This window comes from Anolis carolinensis, chromosome 3 (assembly GCF_035594765.1).
Source record: "Anolis carolinensis isolate JA03-04 chromosome 3, rAnoCar3.1.pri, whole genome shotgun sequence".
Classification (NCBI taxonomy): domain Eukaryota; kingdom Metazoa; phylum Chordata; class Lepidosauria; order Squamata; family Dactyloidae; genus Anolis; species Anolis carolinensis.
Window position 1 is genome coordinate 253,243,943 of NC_085843.1, and position 18,595 is coordinate 253,262,537.

The 18,595-nt window shown below is 38.4% G+C and overlaps 1 protein-coding gene across 7 annotated transcripts in view; it reads right to left on the reverse strand.

Annotated features, from left to right (window-relative positions):
• slc16a14 (solute carrier family 16 member 14) overlaps positions 1–18,595 on the reverse strand; it is a 34,966-nt gene that overhangs the window by 7,355 nt on the left and 9,016 nt on the right. For 5 of the 7 annotated variants that reach the window (XM_016992082.2, XM_008106226.3, XM_016992080.2 and 2 more), the window contains exons 3-6: positions 18,019–18,295; positions 14,199–14,342; positions 6,153–7,154; positions 502–5,147 (exon numbers count right to left, since the gene is read on the reverse strand). In XM_016992082.2, the coding sequence (XP_016847571.2) occupies positions 4,996–5,147; positions 6,153–7,154; positions 14,199–14,342; positions 18,019–18,280 (1,560 nt within the window). In that variant the 5' untranslated portion in view covers positions 18,281–18,295 and the 3' untranslated portion in view covers positions 502–4,995. Of the gene's footprint in view, positions 1–501; positions 5,148–6,152; positions 7,155–13,314; positions 13,416–14,198; positions 14,343–18,018; positions 18,296–18,595 lie in introns of those variants that run through there. The other 2 variants (XM_062976619.1, XM_062976620.1) reach the window with 2 other exon arrangements.

The following is an 18,595-nucleotide window of genomic DNA, read 5'->3' on the forward strand; positions in this document are numbered from 1 at the left end:
ATGAAAGCACTTAAGATAATAATGATTATTTTTGGGAATAGGCACATTGTTGAACCTCTGGTTTCCACATAAGAGCCAGACCTTGGAAAATGTAGAACATGTGTAGGAGCCAAAATACCACATCAAATATTTATGCAGCAAACATTGACACTTCTGCAATCACAGTATTTTTTTGAAAACTCACTGCAAATCTGCATGATATTCATCCCCCAGAGCCCAGCAATAAGTCCATCCTGAACCTAGTATAACTGCAACGGTGAGCTTCATCAATGCAATTTCTATTGCCAGGTTTACTAGCTAGCTGTTGGTACCAAAGTAATATACAGCATATATCTATTCCAACTGTGGTTGGTTAAATCCATGGATACAGAGGTTCAAATTGGGAGAGCAATAATGTGAACAAAGATAAAATGAATGAATGTATATATACTGCAAATCTGAAGGAAAAGACTGAAACAATATTTTCACATACCTATATAACAAACGGATTTGCAAGAGGCCTTTATTAAAATAAGCTTTTATTAACATTCCAATAACAACAAGCCAGTCAACCACTGAAGAATTATCATTATGTAATTTGCCACAGTCGTTAATGGCCTTAGGAATCCAGCACCATATTTTGCATTGAAACAAAAATGTGGCTTGTAATTTTTAAAAGTAACATTTTAAAGAAAGATTGTAAAAGTTTACAGATATAATAAAAGATTAGAAAAGCACCCAAATGTTAGACCCTGATAGTTATTTATCTGGCTGTGTGCCCTCTTCACAAAAGGTAAAATAATATAATTTCAGTGCATTCATATATAATTTACATAGTCTTTCCTCTCTTTCTGAAGGGGAAGAATTGTCTCTTTGTGAACTAAGTATGTCATAACTTACAGTAGTTCTCCTGTGCAAGGCAGCTTCCCTATGGGAGTGTGAGGGAACTTCAAGAGAGCACAAAGTTACAAGGAGACATAGTATTCTGAAGCAGGAACGTCCCCTGATTTGGAAATGAGAGAATTTAAAAAAGCTTCTTTGATCCAGTATATATCACTATGTATAATTTTAAAGGGGGAAAAAGATCAGCTGCTTTCTATCTTCTTCTGATGCCACATTTTAGGTTAGTATCCAGGGTCCTTGCATAGGAAAGGAATACATATGTGTGAAAATCTCTATATGCTCCCCTCAAACAAGCAGTTAACTTGTTCAGTATGCCCCATCATGTTCTCATGGGTTTTTGAGAAATATATTAAAGTAATGCACATAACATTTTTGCTGGTGTTCTGTCTTGTACAGATCCTAACACACCACAGTATAGGAAAGACATCTTCATTTTGCACGACATATGTTCTGACTTCACATGTTTCTAGCAAACATTTTATATTATGCTCCAAGAAGTTAAGTCTACAACAAGATATTTTTTTCCCACAAAGATAGGCCAATAGTGCCATAGCCTGTCCCTGGGAAACTGACTCCATGATTCACAGTTGATTTTATGCTATTAAGGGTATAGCTTTAAATTACACAACAGTAAATCAGAAATGAAGTTAAAGAATCCCACTAGAAGCATTTTCTGGACAGTAAAACCTTTGGGAATGTTGTAAAATGAAGATATTAAAGACAGTAAGTACCATGCTAAAATATTCTTTCTGGCTGCCACAGAACTGAGAATGGCAAGAGACAATTGTTTCATACATAGATAATATACTGCGTAATAGTAACATCCAGCACACTAAAGGCTAAACTACACATTATTCATACTTCTTCTATACAAGGCCACTCAGGGAGCTGGTATTTGTACTAAAGAAGCACCAGGTAATGGTGGGAGGTAGCTGCTGATCCCTTTCATCTCGTTTTCTATGTTAACTCTTAGTGAGCTTACAGTCATGTATTTGCCATAGGCAAGAGAAATGCTTAGGGATGGAAGTTCTAGTTGAACACCAGAAGATGATAAATATTCTTATTACTACTGCTAGTCCACTAGAAACTGTCCTACACAAAGCTCATTTTATGTATATAAAAAGTAGTCTTCAGATTTTTAAAAATGTGTTTGTATTTAATGTGTACTTAAAGATTTCCTGCTGGAGATAATAGAGGAATCTAAATAATTCAGCTCTCACGGTCTAGTTCTGCTTCTACCACACAGGACAGAACCATATGGAGAAGGGCAAGAAAAAGTGTAAGGATAGATATAATTTCCTTTCTGTTGATTTTGGACATATTCCCAAACCAAACTCTACTGCAAATTTTATATTACACATTTCATTATCTTGGTCTCCTTGTGAACACTAGGAAAACAAGAGTTGCATCCAATCCAGTACATTGGTATCATGCTGGGCTCTCCTTCTGGCAGAGCCTACCAGCCTCTCAACAGGATGCACCAGATTATGGAGGCTGCTCTCTTGCCCACATTATGCTCTGACCATGTGAGCAAAGAGCATGCAGGTCCCCCAGCTCTTGGCTTTAAATGCAGACTCTCCAGGTCTGATTTCTCTCTTCATCCTGGAATTAGATGATCTTCTGGCGAGTCTCTGCCCCACAATCTCAGTTCAGGGTCTCTTATCTAGTAGATTATACTTGTGGATATCACATTCTCCATCTTGAAACAAATATAGTGACAAGAGATGTATCTAGCCACGACTTGGGGAGCTCACCTGCGAAGCACTTGTTTCCTCAAGAGAAGAACTACATCAACTTTCTTGGGTTACTCACTATGGTCAAGGCTTGTACAGCCTTTCTTGCCAACCATGTTAAGATCACAACAGACAACAAAACAGTATTTTTTTCATTTGATCAATCAAAGAGGCATCCACTCCTGGATTCTTCTCAATCACAGTTAAATTCTGGGATTAGTGCATTGTTCGGGACATCACTTTTGTACAGCTATAAATGGAGGCGCTTCTTCACTTTTCTCAGTGACATGCATGAAAACTGGCATCAAGTGTTCATAAATCATATTCTTCCGTTTCTGTCTTCCTTAGTATCTTCTGCATTTCTTCAGAGTTTGTGTGGCTGCTGCCTTGATGTTTGATCTTGAGTCTTCTCATCTTCATTTGTGCACACTTTGTTCAAGGTTTTTTTCAAAAGTTTGGTTAACACTTTTCTATCTTGAAACGTTCATTTTTGTGTAGGATTTAGAGCTGCTTCTCTCTAAATTAATGAGGCATCCTTCTGAACCTCATGCGACTTGTCACTTGTCACTTGAAAGACTGTTTCTTATGGTCATCACCTCTTGTGACCCTGTTTCAAGATGCAGCTTTTCTTCAAAAACTTTCTCTTTTCATTTGTCTCAGAAGTTTTTGCTTCTAGCTTTCATTCCAACCCCATCCATAAATCCTTCTTTCCAACCACCATCCATAGATAGCAAATTTTGCACTTGTTAGATTTCAGGTATGCTCTTTCCTGCTGTATCAATTGGTCAACAGAAAATCCTTATTTGCAGTGAATTTCCAAGCAGGTGGCTACTACCATCTCATTAGCCTGCCAGAAAGATGGAGTCTTCCTGTATTCATTCCCATTCTGAAAGAACAGTCTCCACTTCCTCTACATTCATGGCCTATGTGTCTATACAGCTACTCGAGCTCAATCACCAAGCTTTCTAAATCACTATAGAGTTGATGCTTGGGCGAGAGATTTCACTTTCTTTAGCTTGTCTGCATTTCAGTGGTTGCACCTCCATCCAGGGCAATTTGCTAGTCTTTCATATGTCTGAGTCACAGGGACTACATAGAAGAAAATCAGCATGCTTCCTGTAGCTGTTTCTGTGAATGGTCAATTTATCTCCCCCAATTGCTATGCTTAGTTTCCTTGCTTATTGGCAGCTCTGACAAAAATAGAACTGAGGAAGTTTGAACAGGAACCGTGCTGAGTAAGTGTGGTAGGGTCATGGGGTGTGAGTGGATACGCTGAGGTGAGCTGAATAATCTAGCTAAAAGTGTCCAAATGTATTCCCATATGTGTGAGTTCACAGTTGAAGAATCAACCTGCTTTTAGAACACATGCTGCAACAACTATATGAGGAAAGAGACATATTTGAGAAAGAGGTGTGCTCTGATCTGTATATCACATATAAACAATACCTTTGTGTGACTTTCACTGATGCTATGAAGATTATTATGTTATGAATGGAAGTGAATAAAGTCTGCTGATAAATATTCCACTAATCTCTTACGGTATGCTAATGCAAGTAGCATTGGAATTGGGTGTATCTATTGCATGGAAGACCTAAAGTCAGCTGTCAATCAAAGCTGAATAAAAATTGCTGACCCTGTCAGACTTCTCACAGCCAGCAGCTACCTTTAGTTAAGCACATAAGAAATTAGCAGCAGTAGATCTTCCAGCCTGGCCACTGATCCTTTAATCCCAAGAACCAGGACACATCTCCCCATTGATAATCACTTAAAGCTTTTAACATTTGTCACCATTGTACTAATTTCCTGTGTTAGCATCTCAAGGTTATTTTAGGTAGCTTGAATTCAATTATTTGCATTGTGGCAGTAGGCACAAATGATTTATTCTGTCTTTAAAGCCTAAATTGCTACAATTATGAGATCTTCAAAGAAATAAAATTGTCATTTACATGTGTACCTATTATCATGAACAGTCAGTTGGCTTCTGTTCAAGAAGTCATTATCAGTTGGAATATTCAATGGGAATTATTTTCACTGCAATGATTCCTAATGGGACTAATTCTTACCCCTTAGAGTAAATCGGAAGTAAATGAGTCCGTTGAGCAATGCTTGGAACAAGCCCAGGTAATAAAAGTATTCACTTGCAGATCAACATACTCCATTGTGCAGACATGGGAATGTTCTTCTTTAGAATAGAACACCTTACATGTACCATGATCTAAAGAGTATTTTCCTTCAATCCATTGATAATGGCAGTGTGAAGTTTATTTAGTATCCAAATTTGGTATAATTCAGTCAAGTAAATCACATCAGATGCTGTTTGTAATTGTTCTCAGGAAACAAAAACAAAACAATGACAATCCCTCTAAAACATTAAAGTGTCCTATACTTTTCCATTTTCTGTGCTTTTCTCTGGTGTTTGCTTTTTCTTGCCAATACAAGGCTGAATAAGCAAAGATAGTATTCCCATCATATAAAGTAAGCCACATATATAGAAAGAAAAGTCATATTTTTGTGTGAGATCGTAAATCCATCCTGGAAAACAAAACAAAAAAAAGTGTTTATTAGTAGGATGTCCTAAAATCGGTGAAAAACCTAAAAATATTTAGAGCCCCATGAAATGCATCTGGTACTACAAATATCTGTATCTAGCATCTCTAAAGCCATTACTTTCCAAACTCCCCGCATTTTTACTTTAGGAATCATAACAGCAATATATCTGAAACCCTTTCTCTGTTTTCTCTACCTCAAGTATTTTAGCAGATAAACCCTAACAATGTTTCCTGTCTCAGGAATTTTAGCACCAGTGTCCCAGAATGCCCAGTTTGACAGCCCCATTCTCCTTTTTATTATAGATAAATATACCATCAGTTTTAAAAACAAGCAAGAATGTATATCAATATATTTTTCACACTTTACACTATGTTGCCTCCTGTTTTGTGGCTTTTTATTCCTGGGACCTCTCAGAAGATTTATGTGATGTTACTTTTTCAATTCTACCGCAAAAAAAAAACCTTTCCATTGGGTCTTTGGAACTTTCCCCCAATCAAATATTCTACTATAATTAAAAGATGCACATTCTCCATTTTCCCCCTTTTATTTTCTTTTGTCTTTTTTTCTATCATTTCTTAGACTATTATGTTCTGCAGGACAGGGTTTTGACTGCTTGTAATTATGTAGTAATAATGATTTGGATCTAATGCTTTAGACTGACCGCAATTCCAGATTACAGTTGTGTCTTAGAAGAGTCTGTGAAATCTCTTATTCACCTTCACCTGTGTTATTTTAATGGAATCAATTCTGCAGTCAATGAGTGCTGCTAACCAATGAGATTAGACCAAAGTTTTGCCTGCCTCTATGTTATCTTTTCTACTGCACCAGGGGCCTCCTTTTGTTTTACATTTGTCTTCTGAGTTTCAAGGAAAACATATCTAGCAAAATATGCTGGTTACAGGGAATGGGGTTGAAAGTAAATGGGAGGAAATTATATGGAATTAAATAAGGTGGCTACAAAGTCAGAAAATCAAAATATTCATTTACCTGCAAATGGAGGCCCCAGCAATGCTGAAATTCCATTGGCACATATTATGATTCCATAGGCATTAGCAAGATGTTTAATCCCCACTAAATCTTCTGTTACAACAGGCATGAGTGAAAAATATCCACTGGAAAATCCTATTAGGGCACAGACCACTGCCAGTCCAGCATACGTGTGCATTAATGGCAAAATAAAAATACAGGCGACAAGTGTAAAATTTGCTATCATGAAAACATTCCAAGCACTGATACAGGTGGAATCGGAAATAATGCCAAGGATGACCTTCCCAAAAATGTGTACAATTGCAATCATTGAGGTCAATGGAAAAATATCATTCTGTGCAGATAGGTGATACTGTTTCACTATTTCTGGGAGATGAATAAAAGGGATTACAAAAGTGCTATATGCAAATAAGGCCCAAAAAACAAAGGCTGCAAATCTTCCATTGGTAAAGAGAGATGCCGCTCCAAAGTAGCTAGAGTACCACAGACCAAAACCTTTCTGTATGGTAACCATTAGTTGGCTCACTGTCTTCAGAATACAAAGAGCATAGATATTTTTCCCATGTCCAGCTACATCTTTGTTTTCCAAGGCTGGAAGGTTGCCAAGCTTTTCAACCTCACTTTGTCCTTCATTTGTCTCTTTTTCATCTTCCCTGAAGATGCCGTTAGATGTCAGTGTTTCTGCAGAGCAGGAGAGAGCTTTCGCATGACTCTTACTTTGGCAGTTGTTTCTCTCGCCACTGTTTTGAGTAGCTTCCTCCTTGTAATAAATGGGTCTCATGAGTGCTCCGCAAACACATAAGTTCAAACAGATTGCGCCCTGGATAAACATTGCGTTCCGCCAGCCAAACTCCATGCAAAGATACTTCAGCAAAAATGTCATCAGGAAAGTACCAAACCCTGTCCCAGTTGTGCTGAGTCCCTGGGCAAGTGCTCTTCTCTTCTGAAAATATTCTCCTACCATGACTACAGCAGGCAGATACACCATGCCACTCCCAATTCCTGAAAAGAAAATGTTCCAGGCTTACAAAGGAAACAGTGGGAGCTTATCCAGCAGTGGCTGGGGGTTATTACTGATATCATATTACTGATATAGCAACCCCACTTCAAGTTTTAACACAAACTGACATTCTAAGATGTGGAATCTATTGTGGGGATGACATCCAGGACCTTCGATATCTTTTTTAAAACTTCAGGTTAAAACTCAGTACAAGTGCAGCAGTGTCCCTTCCCACTCAGGCTACTCCCAACCAGAAAACATGTGCCCTTCTCCCTACTTTCAAAAACTTCATTGTGTGGCTTTAGCAGTTAGCATCTTCAGTCTTTACAGAGATTCGCAGGCACACAGCTCTAAAGTCACCAAGAGTTTCCTTGGCCAGAGATTTTTCTGCTCATAAAGAAGCAATGCAGATGGAAAAGCAATAATGGCAGGGAGAATGAATTGAAAAAGCCTGGCAAAAGGACTTTAAGGATATCAGTCGGCCTATCAGGACTCAGGCCAGGCTCTGTCCCAGGCCAAAATAGTATGTAATATGCTTACAACTGGGCTGGGAGAATGGATAGATGGGGCCCCTTCTACACTGCCATATAAAATCCAGATTATCTGCTTTAACTAGATTATATGGCAGTGTAGACTCATATAATCCAGTTCAAATCAGATAATGTGGATTATGTTTGATAATCTGGATTATGGCAGTGTAGAAGAGGCCTAGGTGCTGTGTTATACTGATGCTTCGAGGAGCCTGCTGTGGTTCCTCTGTGAAAGAGGGCAAATGAACTAGTTCTTTTGTTATGGAGTTTATAGATGCAGAACAGGTGGAAGCTATATGGCTGTATAATCTACATATTCTCAAAGTCTGTGTATTCCCTAAACTAGTAAAAATGTGAGGTTTGTGAATATGCACCAGTCACAAATGTGTTAATTTTGTGTTGCACATTCAGAACTGCTTTTGTGAATTCTGGACTTTATTCTTAATTCAGCACAGCAAACTTACCATGAAGAAGGAAGAGAGGTTTGTTTGTTTTTTTCTAAAAAGATAGATACATGGGTAGTGGCATTTCCCTTCTCAATTATTTCCTACTTTCTCCCCACAAGTTGTAATCTTACTGAACTACTATAAAAGAGTGCTTTTCAGTTCACCATTTTAAAGGATAGGCAACTGTACTGCAGTGTTATTGCAAGGGAAAGAAAAAAAAACGAAATCAAAATGTGTTGTTTCCCCTTACTGTTGGGATACCAGTTTGAATGGCATTGCTACCACTGCCAGGAACCCTTCAGAGTAGTCATTCCACAATCAGATTACAGCCACATCTACACTGACCACTTATACCAAAGAGCGGGCAAATCAGTCCCCTCATGGCTAAATGGTGCATGGAAGTGTTCTGAGTTAACATGGGTCAAGGCCACCTTAACTCGGCCTTAAATCATGTTAAGCTAGGTTGTGGGTTGCTCTGAATTGTGTAAGCAGTTGGCCCAGTTCCGAGACAGAACCAGCTTCACCTGTTTACACGGCCATCCTGTATTCCCCAGATTCAGGTGACTTGGGGACATGGGATGGCACTGACCATCTGCCTCCCATTCTTGTCATCAAGGCAGTGTTAGGATCAAGGCAGCTATAAAGTGAGTACAATTTTTTATAAGTATAAACAAGCCCTATGTGTTCAGAATGAAACAAAAATGGGTGGAAGCACTACACTAAGATGTATAAAAGTGATGAAATTATGTCAGATTCTTTCAGGGAAGAACCATTTGAAGATGAAGCCATAATTCCAGAAGGTGACACTGAAACACCCATGAAAACGCTTAGAGAAGAAATTAACCACCAGAACACAAGCAACTCAAATTCTTACTAAAATCTGCCAGCAAATATGGAAAACAAATAATAGTCCCATAGATTGGAAATGCTTAATATATATTCCAGTCCCCAAGAAAGAGACACCAAGGATTGCAGTAATCACCAGACCACTGCATTAATCTCCTATGCAAGAGATGTGCTGCTTAGAATTTTACAACAAAAACTTTGAAACAGGAAATGCCAGATGTTCAAGCTAGGTTTAGGAAAGGAAGAAGCACATGAGATCATATTGCAAACATATGTTGGATAATAGGGCATACCAAAGAAGCCTGTGCTTTAGATTATGGCAAAGTTTTGATTGTGTGGATAATCAAAAAGTATGAATCACTCTTAAAGAAATTGTTGACCCACAACATTTGATTATACTAATGTATAACCTGAATTCAGACAATAGGCCACTATTGTACAGAATATGGAGAAACAGAATGGATTTCAATTGGCAAAGTTGTCAGAATTAAATTAGAATCTGAGGAAAGAGGTGTGAAAAATGGAGGGAGGAACATCAGCAATTTAAGATATGCAGGTAACACCATATTACTATCAAAAACAGCAAACATTTGTAATAAGTACTGAAGAAAGTCAAAGAAGAAAATGCAAAGGCAGATTTACAACAGAACATTAAGGTAAAAATATGTCCACAGATTATTTACAAAAGTTAAAGTGGACAATAAAGTCATTGAGACAATATGTATATGTGTAAGGTGCACACACCTTGGCTCGGTCATTAATCAAACTGGAGACTGCTGTCAAGAAACCAAAAGATTAAGAATCGGAAAGCAGCTATCTTGGAACTAGACAACTTCCTGAAGTACAAAGATATATTATTAAAGTTAGGATTGTTGATGTTGCCATATGTCCCATTTTTATATATGGTCATGAAAGCTGAACAGTGAAAAAAGTCAATAAGAAGAAAATCAACTCATTTTGTTGAGAAGAGAGTTCGGCAAATACCCTGGATTGCAGTAAGGAGAAATAAATGGGTCATAGAGCAAATTAGGCCTGAGCTTTCCTTGAAAGCCAAGGGAATTAAGCCTGTTGAATGTTGTACATATCATTAAAAAGACATGACTCACTAGAAGTAGGAAAAGAAGAAGATTGCAATGTAGCTGGATAGATTTGGCCAAGATAGCCAAAGCCCTGAGTCTGCAAGTCCTAAACAGGGTGGTTGCTGATAGGGTGACTTGGAGATCTCTTGTTCATAGGGTTACCATAAATCAAAGTTAACTTGATGACAGTTAACAACAAGAAGGGCATAGAGGTGTGGACTCTTTTCCGTCACATTACTTTTAAAATTATTTTGAAATGTTTTTTCTGAAATAAGAGGTAAAAATTTGTCTCAATTTTGTTTTCACTTATGCTCAAACAATGCTCTAACTTAAATGACTTAAATGGATACCACTAAAAATACAATCTGGCCTTATGTCAACAGTACAGCATCATCTGTCAGAATGAAGCATATGTTTTCTGCCTGAAAATGTTTTTGCTATCACTAAGCACCCAATGCTCTTGTTTTATCAGTTTTCAAGGAGCCCCCAGTGGAGTAGTGGGTTAGAGCCTTGTGACCTGAAGGTTGGGCTGCTGATCTGCAAGCTGCCAGGTTCGAATCCCAACCCGGGGAGAGCACGGATGAGCTCCCTCTATCAGCTCCAGCTCCATGCGGGGACACGAGAGAAGCCTCCCACAAGGATGGTAAAAACATCAAAACATCCGGACGTCCCCTGGGCAACGTCCTTGCAGACGGCCAATTCTCTCACTCCAAAAGCGACTTGCAGTTTCTCAAGTCGCTCCTGACACACACAAAAATCAGTTTTCAGGAAGCTCATGAAAGTGAACCTAGAAGGCAAAGGCCAAGCTTCTTTATCTGCTTATATTTAACTACTTAACTTTTCTCCTAGCCTGACCCCACTCCTAATAAAAAGATTTAAACACTAATCAACTATATTCTGTTCATCAGCAAATGACCCTCCTCTTCCCTGTTCAGCTGATGACCAGTAAAGTAGGTTGGTGAGCTAGTTACAATTGTGACAATAGTGTTAAAATTGTGATTAAGTAATGATTGTGAATAAAAAACAGTTATCTAAGTACAATGGCTTTGTATTTAGAATTGCTACCTAGTCACACTTTTGAAATTTGCCACAATTACAGCTTGCTCCCCAACCTGCTTTACTGATTATCAACTGCATGGGAAGAAATACGATCATTCAGATCATGGTTGAGTAAGGCTGGAGGGCAGTGGGAGGAGTCTAGAAGTTATTTAATTCAATATAAGCGGATTCAGGATTTGGGGCATTGATTTCCTCTCTCCTTATTCTTAAGGCTAATATTTATTCTACTGTGCAAGATAGCCCTGTTGGCAAGTGAAAGGGAAAAAATCTTATCAATAGATAAAAAGAAAAGGTTTCTTAAGTAAGGAGTTTAGGTGTGCCATTAAGGAATTTGAAATGTTTCATTTCTGATTTATTGTATTTTTACTTTGTTGCATCTTCAATTTATAGTATTTTTCTACAAACACTGCCGTCTGGATTTTCTATTCCAGATATCAAAACATCTCAGGCTGCCACCACTGTTGTCAGCCAGTAACTTCTTACTTCACTGTTGATGATTTACTTTCATAATCCGTTTTCTCTTGTGCACTCAGCAAAATTCCCTTTTTGCTCTTTTAGTTATACACTCACATTTCTGAAAAGACATCCAAGTGCAAAAGGCTATCTGCACACTTCTGTAAACAAACTGCTGCTGATACCAGTTGACAATGGTGGCAATGCACCATAAGCTCCCACATCTCATAGGCATCTAATACTTTAGATGGGATTTTGGCCTGCATCAATAGGAGTAGAGTGTCTAGATCCAGGGAAGTCATGCTACCCCTCTATCCTGCCTTGGTCAGACCACACCTGGAATACTATGTCCAATTTTGGGCACCACAATTTAAGGAAGATGTTGACAAGCTGGAATGTTTCCAGAGGAGTGCAACTAAAATGATCAAGGGTATGGAGAACAAGCCCTATGAGGAGTAGCTTAAAGAGCTGGACGTGTTTAGCCTGCAGAATAGAAGGGCAAGAGGAGACATGATAGCCATGTACAAATATGTGAGGGGAAGTCATAGGGAGGAGGGAGCAAGCTTGTTTTCTGCTGCTCTGGAGACTAGGATGTGGAACAACGGCTTCAAACTACAGAAAAGGAGATTCCACTTGAACATTAGGAAGAATTTCCTAACTTTGAGAGCTGTTCAGCAGTGGAACTCTCTGCTCCGGAGTGCGGTGGAGGCTCCTTCTTTGGAGGCGTTTAAGCAGAGGCTGGATGGCCATCTGTCGGGGGTGCTTTGAATGCGATTTTCCTGCTTCTTGGCAGGGGGTTAGACTGGATGGCCCACAAGGTCTTTTCCAACTCTATGATTCTATCCACATTAATCCAATTAATGTAAAGCACCCCAGCATTGCTCTGAAACTCTTCGTTCTTTAATAGTTTTCAGGGAGCCCCTGCATAAAAAGTATTGGCTAGTATTCTGGGATACTCAGCTAAGTAAGTCTTCCTGTACAGACTCCCCCAACTTGACAGAAATGTCCTTCATCTGCATGCCAATCGCTTACAGAATGGACTTTCCTCTCTCTGCATAGCTGAGCGGGGGCGGGGAGTTACAGTCACAGTGATAATTTTACCATTATGAATAATCAGCAATCATACATAGGGAACAGTTACTGAGATTTACTCATCCTTTACAGTTTCATATTCACAATCGCTATTTAGTCACAATTTTAGAATTACTGCCACAACTTAACTCTGCCCCCTACTTTTGTGGGCATCAGCTGCATAGTGAGAAGGAGGTCTGTTCAGTGAACCAAGAAAAGGTAAGTGAATGCTTCTGTTAGATTGGGGGTGGGGGAGCAGTGTTACACTAGGAGGGATTACATAGTTAAAATCAGCTACTTAATTAAGTATATCTTGCTAATACAGAATACTGGCCATTAGTTCTACAGCTTCTTCTACAGTTGTCCATCATGTATAGGCTCAAAAGCAGATGGAAAACAACTGCTACTACCCTGATCTCAGAGAGATAGTAGTAGTATCTGCTGGACTTAATCCCCTCCCACACTGTCATCCCTTTTCCCTTTTGTGCCATGTCTTAATTAGATTGTAAACCAGAGAACAAAGCACTGTTTTGTTGTTTTTTTATCATGTACAGTAGTGCTGCTGCTACATAAATAAATGATTATGATAATGATGATTAATATTTTGGGGGTGGTGTTCAATCGTGATCTCTCATGGAACTGCTAGTAACATCACAGAATTCTAGAGTTCTGGTGAACCTGGTTGAGAAATCCTGATCCATCCCCTTGAATTCCTTCTGTGGGAAATAATTGGGATACAGCATTTTAAAATAAAGTGTTGTTTGTCAGTTGTCTTCTTCCTAAACATGATAAGCGAAATAAAACATTTGTATTAGCTATGTGTCTCTCACTATTATACCAGACTTAATACAGTTAGTGTCCATCCATGTCACTGCTAACTTTGCTTTGTACGCTCAAAATTGTCTGCTGTGCTCAAGTTGATGAAAAAGCACTGAGAAGCTGAGGGATTCTATGTGAGTGTCTACACCAGGCATGGGCAAACTTCAGCCCTCCAGGTGTTTTGGACTTCAACTCCCACAATTCTTAACAGCCAATAAACTGGCTGGGTTTTCTGGGAAATTAAGTCCCAAACATCTGGAGGGCCAAAGTTTGCCCATGTCTGATCAATACTGACAGAGGATGGTACATCCATCAGAGTGTCTGATCCTAATCTGAAACATGCTCATCTTAGCCTCTGTTCTTAAGAAATACAGCAGAGTCTCACTTATCCAAGCTAAACAGGTCAGCAGAAGCTTGGATAAGCGAATATCTTGGATAATAAGAAGGGGTTAAGGAAAAGCCTATTAAACATAAAATTTGGTTATGATTTTACAAATTAAGTACCAAAACATCATGTTATACAACAAATATGACAGAAAAAGTAGTTCAATACGCAGTAATGTTATGTTGTAATTACTGTATTTACGAATTTAGCACCAAATATCACAATATATTGAAAACATTGACTACAAAAATGGCTTGGATAATCCAGAAGCTTGGATAAGCGAGGCTTGGATAAGTGAGACTCTACTGCAGTTGCATTTATCCAAACAGCCATACATTCAAAAAGAAATCATGCTTACCAGCTGTCACTCCAAATGTAATAAAAAGGTAATGCACGTTTGAAGCATAGGAACTTAATATCCATCCTAAAGCAGTCAAGATTCCTCCAGTTATTGCAGTCTTCCGGCATCCACAGGTGTTGATGAAGAGACCAATAAAAGGACCTATGACAGATCATAAGGGATATATTATTTTCAGAACACTCTATATCATTTGCAGGATTGGTAGATAAAATGTCAATTCATAATTATTAAAAGTGAGACATTCAAAGTTTTTCTGATCTACCTATCTTGGACAAACCCTCCAAGATACAAATGGACTTTTCAGGAAATAGATCTTTCTATTAAATATCTTCACAATATGCCCTACTAAAAAAAGAATGGTCCATAACTTATACAAGGTTTGGAATAAGTGACTGATGCTAGATATTTCTGATTTTTCTCTCATCCTGAACAACCTCCCAAGTCAGTCATCTCTTTCTCAGAGCACTTCCAGACAGGCCCTATATCCCAGGATCTGATCCCAGGTTTTCTGTTTATCCCAGATTATATAGCAGTGGGAGCTCATATAATTGAGTTTAAAGCAGAAAACCTGGGATCAGATCCTGGGATATAGAGCCTGTCTGGAAGGGCCCATAGTTTTAGGTACTGCTTGAGTTTTATTGTACACACAAATAAGGGGCAGAAGGGATGCTCATACACAGTCCTGCATCCAAGTGATAAGCCTGGGTATTGCAAAAAAGGTATCTATGAATCCAAGCTTGAGATCTAGAACCACTCAAGACCAACTCCAAATAATCCCTGTAAACCCATTAGCCATAGTACAGTAGAGTCTCACTTATCCAAGCTAAACAGGCTGGCAGAAGCTTGGATAAGCGAATATCTTGGATAATAAGGAGGGATTAAGGAAAAGCCTATTAAACATAAAATTAGATTATGATTTTACAAATTAAGCACCAAAACATCATGTTATACAACACATTTGACAAAAAAAGTAGTTCAATACGCAGTAATGTTATGTTGTAATTACTGTATTTATGAATTTAGTACCAAAATATCAGGATATATTGAAAACATTGACTACAAAAATGGCTTGGATAATCCAGAGGCTTGGATAAGCGAGACTTGGATAAGTGAGACTCTACTGTAATTGTGACTATAGCAATATTTTGTTTTGGATCATTGCTATATGGTCAATATGGCAATTATCCTACTGCCCGAACATTACTGTGTAGAATAGTATTTCAAAAGACAGAGTTTGCACAGTTAATTCATTAAAACTAAACAAATAAAATGAAGAGTGGCTGGTACTGAAAATTCTACCCCAGTAGCAATGATCTGTCAATATGTCGGAAATCTTAGCTAGTAACTTTCTTCTTCCAAGCCTGTAGTACACACCCATCTCTTTAAAAAATCTTTTAAAGCATTAACATTATATTGCAGCCTTGCATTTATAGGCATAGAATGTCACATCATTACCGTTGATTGATACAAAACCAACTATAGGTTTAAAATAATTAATTTCTTGTTCATTTTCCTAGTGTCCAGAGGTCCTCAAAAAGTTTTTGTGAAAGAGAAAGACATTAATCTCTTACCATGCTTTGTGATTCAAAAACTTTTTTCTTTCCAAGATTATCTTTTGTCAATAATTAACAGGGGAAACTGCTAAGAATTTCATACTGTCTACAGTACATTTGTTCCATTTTTTTTTACAAAATATGTTAGTTATTTGCAATAACAAGACAGAGATTTTTTACTTTCAATAATTAAACAATAACAGTCATTTATCCCTCCGCCTCGCCCCCCCCCCACACACACACATACACACACACAAACACACACTGTTAGGATACCAAAATGAAAGAAGGAAAGCCAAAATGAGATACCGGTATTACAGTAGAGTCTCACTTATCCAACATAAACGGGCTGGCAGAACGTTGGATAAGTGAATATGTTGGATAATAAGGAGGGATTAAGGAAAAGCCTATTAAACATCTGATTAGGTTATGATTTTACAAATTAAACACCAAAACATCATGTTATACAACAAATTTGACAGAAAAAGTGGTTCAATATGCAGTAATGCTATATAGTAATTACTGTATTTACTAATTTAGCACCAAAATATCACAATGTATTGAAAACATTGACTACAAAAATGTGTTGGATAATCCAGAACGTTGGATAAGCGAGTGTTGAATAAGTGAGACTCTACTGTAGTGAAAGCACAATGAGCTCAGTTCTGATACTGGAAATAAGTTCCTCAGCTGAGCATGGGCTCAAATGTGTCCTGTTTCTCAAAAATCTGAATATTTGTCTTATTCTGAAATACACAATTTTTATTTGGTAAACCTCAATGTCTAGTCCAGCTGTGGGGAAAGTGTAGCCCTTGACCCCATATCTGCAGCATGCAAAATCCACTTCCCCATTTTAAAATACCCAAATGCTGGTTCTACCAGGAGAAAAAGCTAGCCCCACACACCTGGACACACCTATTAATCACTGTGCTAAACATTCACATAAAACTATTTTGCAGTGCTGAATTTGCACCTGTTCGGAAACACTTTTCAAACAAGAAACAGTGAACAGCAAGTTTGCTAATTTGAGAATTAGTGGTACAGTGGTTTATAAACTGATCCACAGTCTTGTGAATTTGGCATGTCCATGTAAAAAAAAACACTATGTTGTAAGCAGATGACTGACCTGCATTGTCCAGTTTGTGTTTATATTAGGACTAAGCACTGTTTATAATTACCAAGCCCAACTGATACCACATAGGGTATATTTCATAGGATAGTTATAATAAATAATAATAATAAGAATAAGAATAAGAATAATAATAACAACTTTATTTTTATACCCCGCCCCATCTCCCCGAAGGGACTGGGGGCGGCTTACATGGGGCCTTGCCCGATAAAACAATCAAATATCAAAACACAGCGATAAAACAGTTATCCAATAAAAACATCAATTACAGTAAAAACAATAGTTAAAATCAACATAAAACATACAATATTAACACTGGAGACTAATTCATAGAACCCAGGCAAAGTGCAACATGTGCCGAAATGGGGAAGGTAATTTCACAGTTGAAACGGGCAAAGTGTAATATAGCATTGGCAACACCTCGAGAATGGGGCTATTATAAAATGGGCAGATAGATCAGATCAGTCCGACACCAAATTAAGTATCAAAGGCCTTTTGAAAGAGCCAGGTTTTTAAGCTCCTACGGAAGGAGAGGAGGGTAGGGGCCTGCCTGATTTCTCTAGGGAGTGAGTTCCAAAGCCGGGGGGCCACGATGGAGAAGGCCCTCTCTCTCATCCCCAACCGCGACTGCGAGGGTGGTGGGAGCGAGAGAAGGGCCTCCCCCGACGAGCGAAGAGAACGTGCGGGTTCGTAGGGGGAGATGCGGTCTCTAAGGTAGACTAAAGACTAATAATGGAGTGAAACTGTTTTCACAACTAAAAATGTACAGTACTTTATTCTGATTATGCTACTGTCTAGATAGATAGCGGACACTATATGAAAATATTTGAAACCCCTTTCTTGGTATTAAGATGCAGTAGACGTGTATGGCTGCAACTGCATATGCCCTGATCCATGAATGCCTTACAGGAAGAGGTACACCAATATACACAGCACCTTAACTGCAAAGCCTACCATGTTCATTTCACTGAAGAAAGATGAAGCACATACACATGCCATATGCAGAACTGATTCTATGGTTAAGGAATGAGGGCAGCCCATGCACACAAAAGAGGTGCATTGATCATTCAGAGTTCATACAGAATCATAAATATTTTATAATTGCTGTACCATATCAAAACAAAGAGAGGCCTACCAACAATCAAGGTAATGCCCATACTGAGGGAGCTGACCCATGCTGTCAAGCCTCGACTCTGGCTGAATTCCTCAAGCCATTCCATGTTGAGAATCCCAAGGGCCATTTGCGATCCCATGATGAGTACATGTACCAGGAAAGAAGACAGTACAATCATCCATGCCCATCCTCCATCAATGTCTGGATCTGACCTAAGTTTCTTCTCCCTCTCTTTGGACTCATCTCCAAATTCATAGCCAATATCCTCATGGCTGGCATACATCTTGCGTTGAGTATTCTGAAACAAAAAAAAGATAAAATGTGCTCACTGAGCCTTGAAAAGTAAAGCTAAACACTGTTTTTCATAGTTTGTTTATATTATATTCTTCATCAATCTAAATAATAAATTGAACTCCCTTAACTACATCTCATGTCTTTCTAGATATGAGCTAGAAAGTGCTGTTTTGCCACCAACTGTCAGTATAATCAAAGTGGGAATGCCCACCTTGACAAAACCATGGAAAGTTAGGACTGCTTCATGTCAATTTAGCTAGTAGCCAAAGTTACTCAATTTTAGGTTACATAATATATATTTATA